A 12,717-nucleotide genomic window follows, 5' to 3' on the forward strand; every position below is an offset into this window, starting at 1 on the left:
GGAAAACACAAATAACTGCACCGTATATTTCAAAATAGGCCAAACCGATACTAAAAATCAACTGAGAAGTCATTGCGATTTCCACCTGGTTCAAAACAACAATAGTAATTCCTCAAACAAACACACAAATAGAAAAGATAAAAACGACAAGAAAATATAACCAGTAACATTAGGAAAATCCTCCGGAACTTCCCAAAACTGCGGCGAACGGCTTTGGACCGTGTACCACACTGAATATATTGAATACAGTCATAGTAGTACTTACTGGTTACTTCGGTGGCACGGGTCGACGCCTAGGCAGAGCACTCAGCGTTTTTATTCTAGAATTGCCAAACTAAGAATTTAGATCTAGCATTCAGTAAGGCTCATTCCAGGTATCGAATGCCGAATCCGCTTGTCCTAATTAGCACGAAGCGCAAAGAGTGTACCATTACAGTCTCAATCCATTTCTTTGGTACCATGTTTATTGCAGTATTATTGTTCAACTGGCACAAAAGTCCAAAACCTTTCCGCTCCCATAAACTTTTTTCAATTTAAATCTCAAAATAACAAATGCATAACCGAGTAATTGGTAATCAACAATCCATGCATAGGCACGCTCAACCGAATAAATTTTAAATATATGCATATGACGGCGAAAAAAATACGGGTATACAAGAAATAATATACCCAAATGAAAAAAACTGTAATAATAATTACGTCACATCTCCAACATGCCTCTCATTCTCTTCTATACAACTTACAGATTGTAACGGAATCTTTCCTGCTTTCTCGCATTGACGGTGTGAGTGCCTATCAAATATTAGTACGTCCAACAAAAATCCTATTCCAAGTAATTCTCCGTAGGTCTTGTAAGGTCGCCTGCGAACTTTTTTGAGGCATATCCTCCGCTTTCGATTTCAGGACGATGACAATTTTTTCTCCAATGTTCTGTGAGCGACCAAACCAATACCGGGTGCCTGTTAGACAGAGTTGCAGCTCCAGGAGTGAAAAATTTGACGGAGCGAAAATTTTACGCGTACACTGGCGATGCCTGCTGCGATGGGATCCCTGTATTCGAATTGTAGAAAGTTCGAAAAAATTCGAACCCCCCTTACCATAGTAGCCTTAGTTACCGCAGGTGATCATAAATAATGAAAAAATGGTTTTGCATAAACAAGAAATGGTAAGTATCCGACTATTTTATATAATTCTGGGTTTTTCTAGTTAGTATCCAGCTCCAGTGACACAACCGATCCTAATTAGAATAGGTTGTGTAACTAGAGCTGGGCACTAACTAGAACCAGCAAGAAATACGGGCTCATTTTCTGGCTGGACTTACTGGGACTTACCTGTGGTGGTTCTCCTGGTTTAGTAAAATCGGAGCTAGACACAAAAACGCAGCTTTGTCAAATCCCAGTCTTGGTTTCTACAAGTTCTTTACCTCAAAACAGGTCTGTCTTAACGCCGATAACACTAGTTTACAGCATTTCTGAACTAAATAAGCTGGTGGTCATTTTCAATGTAAAATCGTGTGCTGAATCCGAAAATAAAGTCCAAAAATTTACAGTAGAACAGTTTTAGAGTTACCGTAAACCGGGGTGACTTTGATCAGGGAGTGACTTTGATCACTCGAAACTTTTTTCCTAGATCGCTTATTAAACCAGAATAATCTACCGAATCATTTTAATTTGAACTGATTTTTACTCTAAACTTATAAAATAGTGATTTGTTATACTTTTTGAGTATATTGTTCGGTTTTTGGGTACAAAAACTACAAAAAACCGAAATTTGACTTTACCTTATTTTTACGAAGCTTCGTAAAGTATCTATTTTTTATAAAACAAATTCATCTCAGATTTGAGCAAAAGTAATAAATTACAAGCGAGTTTTTATTTTCCTTTAGATTGGGAAGTACCAACTTTAGTTTTAGGAGTTTGCTTATTTTAAATACATTTTTTGTAAAACTAGTTGGCAATTATTTCAAATTATTTTAAGCTAAAATTCGCACATTTTTTTATTGTTCAATATTTCAACGTGTTAGAATGGATGAAACTTTTTGTACATCGATAAAGGACAAATATATAATAAAATATAATATAATAAAACAATTTTAGCAGTTTTAAAGGTTTTCAGAATCTTTTATTCTAGTTGGACACGAATTATAGGAATTTTGGTTACTCGAATTTTACAGTACATTGAAATACTTTGTATAATACCAATCTATTTAACAATGAATATCTTTCCTGAATCAGGTTAAACAAGCATTTCAATTAAAAACATTGACAATGATAACTTAATGTGGGTGAACATACAGGTTATCAAAGTCACCCCGGAATACGAAAACGGACTTCAACTGGAAATCATTTTTGGAAAAATAGCTGTAAGCGGACAATTTTAGGTAAAACCATTCAATCTTGTTCTCCATACATCAGTACATGGTTTAAAAATATTAAACTTGAAAAAAATGTGTTGCGTCTAGAAATATGTAATGATTACTTCGAAAAGTGATCAATGTCACCCCGGTTTACGGTACAGTAAAAAATAAATTTCACCTATAAAATTAAAAATGCCTTCAGTAAACTCCAAATATCTCCGGTTGTAGTGCATCGACATGAAATATTATTTTATTTTTTATTTATTTATTTTATTTATTTGTTCGATCTTCGGTAGATACAGTACAAATTATTAAAAAAAATAGAACATACTTTCTAAATTAATTAAAAATTCCTAATAGCTTATAACTAGATTTAGTTAAAGTCGAACAGATGTGAAGTTTCGTTGAATTTGTAGCAACATCTATCCCCAGGATTGTTTTGACCGTAAACAGTACGATGTCTAGGAATCCACAAAAGAGGACGGTTCCCTAGAGCGCGAGGAGGTACAAACACATTAATCCATGCAAGAATATCTGGGCAGTCAATGTTATTACACAACATATCAAATATAAACATTCTTTGCAAGAATGTGCGGCGGAACTCTAACGTCAGTAACTCAAGCAGCATGCATCTATCGTTGAAGGGTGGTAGATGGACGTTGTGATGTGGAGCCCACACTTGCAAAGCATACTCCAAAATGCTTCGCACCAATCCGCAATATAGAGATTTTAGTGCGTAGAAATCGTTAAAGCCAGCGGTATTTCGCTTCAGGAAACCAAGTATTGCGAATGCCTTCGCCGTCGTTGCGGTGATGTGATCCGAGAAGCTAAGCTTTCTATCAAAAAGCACTCCCAAGTCACGAATGGAGTCCACTCTTTCGACGACGCGGCCTTGGAGCAAGGACTCATAATGAGATAGAGTGGATGATAGCCTGAAACTTATCATTTTACATTTGCCAACGTTTATCTGCATACCATTCAACAGGCACCATTGTTCAATATTAAGTACATCATCTTGAAGTGCAACAGAGTCAAGTTCAGAAGCAATGGAACGAAAAATCTTCAAATCGTCGGAAAAGAATAGTTTTCCAGATTTGATACAAGCACAAATGTTGTTTATAAATAAAATAAAAATTAGCGGCCCTAGGTGACTTCCCTGAGGGACTCCGGTTGGCATGTCGAGCAAGCTAGAACGTGTTGAACCAATTGCAACGAAAGCACTCCGACTAGACAGATATGATTGCAACCATCCAGTTAACCACGCAGGAAATCCTAGTCTTTGCAGTTTCAGAAGAGCAATGTTGTGAGGTACTTGCTTTCGAGAAGCCAAAATATATTGCATCGGTTTGTTGACGCTTCTCAACAAAGGGGACCAAGATGCTAGTGTAAATCATCAAATTTGAAGTTGTAGAACGTTGCTTCACAAATCCATGCTGACTTTCGTCGATGATGGGAGAAGCAGCAGCGTACATCTCATTGTAAACAAATTTTTCAAGGACTTTAGCAAAACAGTTCAAAAGTGAGACTCCTGTGTAATTTTCAACATTATGAATGTCTCCAGTCTTGTGAATTGGGAATATAGCCGCTTGTTTCCATGCACTCGGGAAGACGCTTTCAGTGATTGAGCGGTTAAAAATAATGCTGACCGGCAATGACAATGATCGTGCACATCCTTTTATGAATATCGGAGGCAAACAATCCGGGCCTGGTCCTTTCGATGGGTCGACACTGGATAGAGCTTTCAAGACATCTGTTTCAGTCATATATAAACTAGGCAGACTGATATTGTATGATGGTAATGTGTCTATATACTCTTGTGACGGAGAGATAGCTGGGTTGGTGAATACCTCCACGAAAATGTTCTGCAAAAAGGTCTATGGATTCGGCTGTGGATTGCGCACTGGCATCTCCAAGATAAACATTTACGGGAATGCCACCAGCGCGTTTTCTGCTTTCACAAACTTCCAGAACGTCAAGAGGTTGTTCCGAAGGTTGCTTTGGACGTGACTTATATACTCGCCGAATGCACTATTCCGGGCTGTTTCGTATTGAAGTTCGGTTCGGCGAAGAACAGCTTTGTTATCGTCGGTCTTATGACGGAAGCAACGCTTGCGATGTTTTCGGAGAATGTTGCGTAGACGACGAAGCTCGGAATTCCACCACGGATACTTGTAGTCCGTCTTTCTGTTGACACGTTTCTTAGGAAATATGCGGCGTAGTATCTCGTATAGAGTTCCGTAGAACACAGCGACAGCATGATCCAGATCGTTTCCACTTAACAGATCGAACCAGTCAACAGCATCGAAGGCCGCAGACACTTCATCAAAATTGCATCGATTGAAGTCAAAATTGAGACCGTCGACGGGTTCGGCAAAAGCGTCTTCTGTTTCAACTTGCATGTTAAACCTCGGCACGAAGGGTTTATGGTGAGCGTCCACTTTGAGTATAGAGGTCAAGAAGTTCCACTAAGTCGTCGTAGTTTTCACGAATGCCAGATCGAGCGTCCGTCCATTTGCGTTAGTGAGCGAGTTGATTTGACACAGTCCCCCAGCGACTATCGTTTCCGTGATAGCTATCTCTTGTTCGGTTGTGGCATTTTCAGGCAGGTAGCATTTGAGATCATCGTCGAATATCCATCTGACATGGGGAAGGTTGTAATCACCTGCAATAAGTACACTGTCTGAGCTATTAGCTTTATCCAGAATTTGTTGAACTGCAGAGGAGTGGGCATTGTACTGGTCTGGATTATTATGTTGCATTAAAGGTAATTGAATGCACTTTCGAACATTAGAACATTTTGTTTTAGTGCGACTACTGGTTCTGGCGTTATTTACGAATCTATTTAAATATATCTTAATTTTTCGTCATTTTATGAAGAAAAATGAGCGTTTGGTCAATATTTTGGGCAAGATAAGGCAATCCTAAAAAATATATTTTTATGGGAAATTAAAGCCTTCCAATAATCAATGAAAATAAGCTTTTATTCGTTTAAATCGGATGGAGTTTGTGAAAGTTATTCAATTTTTGTAGAATGGAGATTTTTGAATTTCTGTGGGTCAACTTATTGAACCGTCTCGATTTCAATTTTCTCTAGGCTTTGTTTCATAATATATGAGGGACTCTATCACAATTCTGTTAAACAAGTAAGTGGAAGAATATTGAATGATCTTAATGTGGGGTAATATTGGAACTCGTTTATCCAAATGATTCAAGACTTCTGATCACAAAAATTTTAGGCTCAATGAAATTACACTAGTTTACAAGAAAAATGAAGCTTCAAGAAAAAGTATTTTTTAGACTAATTTTGGGTCGCTGAACACGAAAACAATATTAATTTTTTTTGTTCAAAGAAGCGATTTTGCGATTTTCTCAAAAAACTTATTTTTGAGCACTTTTTCCTTGTATTTTGTATTATTTCTTGTCAAATTATTCAATTAGTTTAGCCAACATGCACGTTGAAAGGTGCCATGATGCCCTTTCCAAAAACATATAATATGTGTCGATCACATGTAAAAATTTTAGTGCTGCAAGCGATGAAATTTTTAAAAAATCTATTTTAATCCACCTAGCGGTGCAATTGTGCCTTTCTCAATCATGAATCACGAGAATGTGTGCGTTGTTTATATTCATTAAAAGCTTTTAAATGCATATATTACATTTTATTATTGTACATCATATGACAACTATTTACAGGAAAATAAATCATTATTCGAGTTCTAAAATTTTGAAGAAGAAAAAACAGCCACGGTAATATTGAACTGAAATTTTTTTTTCGGGATAACATAAAATCTCGACGTTTCATGCATTTTAAAGATGTTTGGCATCAAAAATACGAATTCGATTTCTGAAATTTCATGGGGTCCCCCCTTTGAAAAAAAAATTTGAGCTCCGGTTTATATGGGAATTTCATATGTGACCGGACGATTTAGTCTATATTTCCGGACCCATATAAGCGATCCGTACGAAATTTTATAAACATCTTTGGGGATATTATAGCTATCATTTGGGACTAAGTTTGTGAAAATCGGCCCAACCATTTCCGGGAAACTGATGTGGGTTCGTAAATTTCGAAAGATGGCCGCTTTTCCCGAGCAGTTCCGGAACCGTCTATGGTGGTCAATGTAGTGAACGAAAGTTTGGTTGGCCGTCGGTGACCTAGAACAGCAAATTTAAGTTGTTTGAGGAACCGGAAGTCGGATCGGGATGAAATTAAATAGCCATTTACGGGGACGCAATACTTTTCATTTGAGGCCAAGTTTAGTCGAATCGGTCTAGCCATCTCCGAGAAACCGATGTGACTGTTATTCTGAATTTAGATACTTCCGCCGGGGCTTCCGGAACCGATGATGGTGGCCAATGTGGCCAAATAGACTTTGAATGGATGTTAGTGACCTAATACTACAAATCGAAGCAGTTGTGGTCATATTTTCGAAAAAATTTCACCTCTATGCATTCATTGCAGAATTTATTAAAATCAACATTTTCTGCGTGTTCGTACTCATCACCCTGTAATTCCGGAACCGGAAGTCTGATCCATTAGAAATTCAATAGCAGCCTATGAAAACGTTGCACCTTTTATTTGAGACTAAGTTTGTCAAAATCGGTTCAGCCATCTCTGAGAAAAATGAGTGACATTTTTGGTAACATACACACACAACAGCAGCTGATGGACCTTCCATTTAAAATCAAGTTTGTCAAAATCGGTTCAGAAAATTCCGAGAAACCGATGTGGACAAATCAACAAATTTTGTTTTGTAACCATACTCTTCAACTCGTAATCCGGGACAAGATGTCGGTTGAAAATCAAATTCAATAGCAACCTATGGGAATAGTATACCTTTCATTTGAATCTTAGTTTGTAAAAATCGGTTCAGCCATCTCCAAAAAACCGATGTGGACATTTTGTTAACAAATCCGCACATACACACATACATACATACATACATACATACATACATACATACATACATACATACATACATACATACATACATACATACATACATACATACATACAGGGGGGCAGCAGGGACAGGAAGGACAGGAGTCTAGGGGCCTAACGAACCCCCCCCCCCCCCACAGCCCTACTGCGAGTTGGGGAGTTTTGCTAGGATATGGTGAGGCTAAGATTGGGCTCTTCTGAACCTCTAAAAAAAGCCATAACTCCGAAAGCAGCTCCGACGAAGCGAGTCTGTGCCGCTTCTGCTAAGATCCTAAGATTCCAATAATCTAAGATCTGGCAATAAAAGCACTCTAGCCCAACCGGAGTGCCAACCGGCACATCAGGATCGACGCCAGTAACATCTTGATTATGGTATACTGGCCATGGCGAACGGCAACGGACAGGACACGGATGACGAAAAGGATGGCGACTTAGGGCTGACAGGCGTGCTGTTCTACTCCCTGAGTAAGGAAGGATGACACCGACGTGAAATGGCGAGTGGGCTAACAGCATGGCTGTCTCCGTTCCAACAAAACCCTGGCAGGTCTCCGGGTACGTTCGAAACTCGCCATCATTTGGTTGGTGGTACTAGGTTCGGTTGAAGCATTCCCGATTTACGCCGATCCGGCTCTGAACACTACTCCCCATGAGAGATGGTGTCAACCCTTGCATGACCTCACTGCTGCTTTTCGGCAGCATAGATAATCATGGGATCGCGAGAGGCGACTATGTGCAGCGAGTGGAGATAGCGGCCCGGAGTTGGGACCCAATAAAATAAAATGGAGAAACAACAAGCAACCGATATAAATGGAGCAGGCACGGCAAATCCGTTTGCCAGAGGTGGGTTGGTGAGGTCACCACCACCAATAGTAGCTGAAGTCACCCAGCAAGAGCAGGAGGAGGGGAAGCCGAAGCAACAGCAACAGCAGCAACAAAAACAGCCGGAGCAGAGCGGAAGGAGCTACACTCCACAAACGCCAAAGGTAGTGGTAGCGAGGCACTTGGTGGAGGAGCTCCACAAGTTCGTGGACATGAGAAACAATGTCCACAAAGACATTAAGGAGATGGTCATCAAAATCCGGAAGGCGCTACTGTCTGCCGTGAAAGAGTACGATACGGCAACGCAGAGGGCAGATTCAGCTGAGCGAGCATCCGCGTCGGCTAAGGCCACTGTCCTCCTAGCCCCTCCGAAACAGGGTAAGGAGAGGCAGATTGGAGTGGAGTACACGCCAGTTCCCATAACTCCAAAGAGGACAAGATCCTCACCAGGAGAAGAAAGACCAGGCGGGTCAAAGAGGCAGACGCTCGAGGATGCTGTTGCTGCCGAAGAAAAGGACGCCACCTTACAGGGTGAAAGCTGGAGCACCGTTGTAGGTCGGAAGGAGAAACGCGGGAAACAGCAAAAAAAGAAGGAGGAGCGAAAAGGGGAGCAGAAGAGGAAATCAGAACCCTCGGCTCGTCAGAAGGCGCCTAAGGGAGAAGCCGTGCTCGTCAAAGCAAATGACGAGACTACGTACGCCGCACTGCTCAAAAAGGTCAGAGAGGACCCGGAGCTGAAAGATTTGGGGGAAAACGTGTTAAGAGTCAGGCGTACCCAAAAAAATGAGATGCTCCTCGAGCTTAAAAAGAATACTACGACTAGTAGCTCTGCCTTGCAGGAGACTATAACTAAATCAATGGGTGGAAAGGCAGAAGTTAAAGCCTTAAGCCCGGAGATGGTAATCGTGTGCAAAGACCTCGACGAAATAACGACGGAAGACGAGCTGAGAGGTGCTATGAAGCAGCAGTGCAAACTGGGCGAGGTGCACATGACGATCCGGTTAAGGAAGGGATACGGAGGAACGCAGATAGCGATGATACGTTTACCGGTAACCGCTGCAGACAAGGCACTGGAGGTAGGTAAGGTTACAGTTGGATGGTCGAGATGCCTACTGAGAGCCGCCCCACGAGTAAACAAACAAGCAGAGAAATGCTTCAAATGTTTAGGCTTTGGACATTTAGCAGGGGCTTGCAAAGGCCCGGACAGATCCGGGATGTGCTGGAAATGCGGAGAGACGGGCCATCTTGCGAGAGACTGCACGCAGAGGCCGAAGTGCTTGCTTTGCACCCCAGCGGAAGGAAACGACCATCAGACGGGTGGCTTTAAATGCCCAGCGTACAAGAAGGCGACTGCAGGCCAACGGTGATGGAGATGACCCAGATAAACCTGAATCACTGTGATACCGCACAGCAACTGTTATGGCAGTCTACGACAGAAACTATGTGCGATGTCGCTTTGATCGCAGAGCCTTATCAAGTCCCCCCTAATAACGGTAACTGGGTGGCGGATAGATCAGGAACCGCAGCGATACAAGTAATGGGAAGATTCCCTATCCAAGAAGTGGTAGAACGTTCCTATGAGGGTTTCGTGATAGCCAAAATCAACGGCATCTTCGTATGTAGCTGTTACGCTCCCCCAAGGTGGACAGTAGAGCAGTTCAGCCTAATGCTGGAGCAGTTAACCGAGCAGTTGATCGATCGGAAGCCGGTAGTCATTGGTGGTGACTTCAACGCCTGGGCTGTGGAATGGGGCAGTAGAGTAACCAACACAAGAGGGTGTATCCTGCAGGAAGCTCTAGCGAAGTTAGACGTACGATTGTGCAATGAAGGCTCTGTTAGTACATTTTGGAGAGACGGGAGGGAGTCCATCATAGACGTCACATTCTGTAGTCCCTCATTGACGGCGAACATGGATTGGAGAGTATGCGAAACGTATACGCATAGTGACCACCAGGAGATTCGCTACCGTATCGGCCAACGGAACCCCGCGGCAGTACAGAGAAGGGTGACCGGCGAACGAAAGTGGAAGACGAAAGCCTTCAACAAAGACCTCTTTGTTGAGGCACTTCGGCCGAACGGCGGGATCGAGAACGTGGATGCGGCTGACCTAACAAGAAGGATTGTGGCGGCTTGTGACGCCACAATGCCGCGAAAACTGGAACCACGCAACAAACGGCTTCCAGCTTACTGGTGGAACGAGACGCTTAGTACGTTACGCGCTGCTTGTCTCAGAGCCAGAAGGCGGGCCCAAAGAGCAAGGTCGGAACCAGATAGAGAAGAGCATAAGGCATCGTTTCGGGAAGCTAGGGCCGCTCTAAAACGGGAGATCAGACTTAGCAAGTCAGAGTGCCACAAGGAGCTATGCCGAGAAGTAGACGCCAATCCCTGGGGTGACGCATACCGAGTCGTGATGGCGAAAATGAAGGGTCCGACGACGCCAGCCGAAATGTGTCCGAGCAAGCTGAAGATAATCGTCGAGGGTCTTTTCCCGAAGCACGATCCAACTATATGGCCACCGTCACCGCACGGCGAGGAAGAAGGAACAAACATGGATCGGCAAGTGACTAACGACGAGCTAGTAGATGCATCGAAGCGCCTAAAACCAAAGAAAGCCCCTGGTCCGGATGGAATACCAAACGTGGTACTGAAAGCTGCGATCCTGGCATATCCGGACATGTTCAGGATAGTGATGCAGAAGTGCCTAAATGAAGGCAACTTCCCCGAAATGTGGAAGGTCCAGAAGCTGGTGTTGCTGCCGAAGCCAGGGAAGCCACCTGGCGACCCGACCTCGTACAGACCCATATGCCTGCTGGATACACTCGGAAAACTCCTGGAAAGGATCATTCTTAACAGGTTGACGAAATTCACGGAAGGTGAGCGCGGACTGTCCAAGATGCAGTTTGGTTTCCGCAAAGGAGCATCGACAGTGGATGCAATTCGGATAGTGCTCGAGAGTGCCGAGAAGTCATCTAAACAGAAGCGAAGAGGAGATCGATACTGCGCTGTGGTCACGATAGATGTGAAGAACGCGTTCAACAGTGCCAGCTGGGAAGCCATCGCTACAGCGCTGCATAGAATGAGGGTTCCCGACTATCTGTGCCAGATCCTGAAGAGCTACTTTCAGAGCAGAGTGCTACTGTACGAGACGAGCGAAGGACAGAAGTCATTGCGTGTCACAGCGGGCGTTCCTCAGGGATCCATTCTCGGTCCAACCCTTTGGAACGGGATGTACGATGGGGTGTTAACGCTGCAGCTGCCTAGGAAAGTGAAAATCGTAGGCTTCGCGGACGACGTGTCACTAACGGTGATGGGTGAGACACTTGAAGAAGTGGAGGTGTCGGTGACGGAGACAATAGACGCGATCGAGAGCTGGATGAACGGGGTTAAGCTGCAAATAGCTCACCACAAGACGGAGGTGTTGTTGGTCAGTAACTGCAGATCGGTCCAACGGATGCAGATCGACGTCGGAGGGCACGTGATTGCATCGAAACGTGCATTGAAGCAATTGGGAGTTATAATCGACGACCGGTTGAGCTTCAACAACCACGTTGATTACGCCTGTGAAAAGTCGGCGAAGGCAACGAACGCAATAGCGAGAATCATGCCAAACGTCGGCGGTCCGAGAAGCAGCACGAGACGTCTGCTATCTACTGTTTCGTCATCGACACTCCGATATGGGGTTCCTGCCTGGAGTGCTGCGCTGAAAACCAAGCGGAACCGTGAAAAGCTAAACAGGACATTCCGACTGATGGCCGTACGAGTCGCGAGTGCCTACAGAACAATATCGTCGGAGTCAGTATGCGTTATCGCCGGGATGATCCCCATCTGCATTACCCTGGCGGAGGACGTGGAATGCTATCAGCGGAGAAATGCACGTAACGCTAGGAGACAGGTTCGAGCGGACTCGTTGGCTAAATGGCAACAGGAGTGGGACAACGCGGAGAAAGGAAGGTGGACCCACCGACTCATCCCAAATGTATCGGCCTGGGTACATAGGAAGCATGGAGAGGTGAACTTCCATTTGACGCAGTTTTTGTCCGGGCACGGATGCTTCCGGAAGTACTTGCATCGGTTTGGACATGCTTCGTCACCCCTTTGCCCGGGTTGTGCGACCGTGCAGGAGACACCGGAACACGTGGTCTTCGAATGCCCTAGATTCGAAGAAGTTCGTAGGGGTATACCTGGTATGACAGCGGACAATATCGTCGAAGAGATGTGCCGTGACGAACATACCTGGGACGCTGTCAACAGAGTGGTCTCGAGCATACTCTCCGAGTTGCAGAGGAAGTGGCGTAGAGACCAACAAGAAACCGCAAATCGGGTTTCGAGAGAAATTCCGCCGCCGGGGAACTCTCCAACTGTGTAGACTAGGTCCACCGCCGGGGACCAGTTGAGTAGTGCGTGATGTAGCACCGAGTTGGGTCGTCGGGGCGCCTGAGAACCGGACGTCAAGCTTCACCGGAATCGCTGAACCGACCTCGACATCCTTCCGGGTAGCTCGTGAGTAGGCTATATCCACCGCCGGGGATTGGACCGAGTAGACCGCGTCGCAGAGCTAGCAGTGAGTCGTTGGGGCGCCGGTGAACCGGAAGTTACGCTC

General features: G+C 44.1%; 1 protein-coding gene across 2 annotated transcripts in view; it reads left to right on the top strand.

The window, feature by feature from the left end:
* Positions 1 to 948: 948 nt before the first annotated feature.
* LOC131683096 (uncharacterized) overlaps positions 949 to 12,717 on the top strand; it is a 357,860-nt gene continuing 346,091 nt past the window's right edge. For both annotated transcript variants that reach the window (XM_058964914.1, XM_058964913.1), the window contains exon 1: positions 949 to 1,165. In XM_058964914.1, the coding sequence (XP_058820897.1) occupies positions 1,134 to 1,165 (32 nt within the window). In that variant the 5' untranslated portion in view covers positions 949 to 1,133. The remainder of the gene's footprint in view (positions 1,166 to 12,717) is intronic.

The sequence above is a fragment of the Topomyia yanbarensis genome, chromosome 2, assembly GCF_030247195.1.
Source record: "Topomyia yanbarensis strain Yona2022 chromosome 2, ASM3024719v1, whole genome shotgun sequence".
NCBI classification, from domain to species: Eukaryota; Metazoa; Arthropoda; class Insecta; order Diptera; family Culicidae; genus Topomyia; species Topomyia yanbarensis.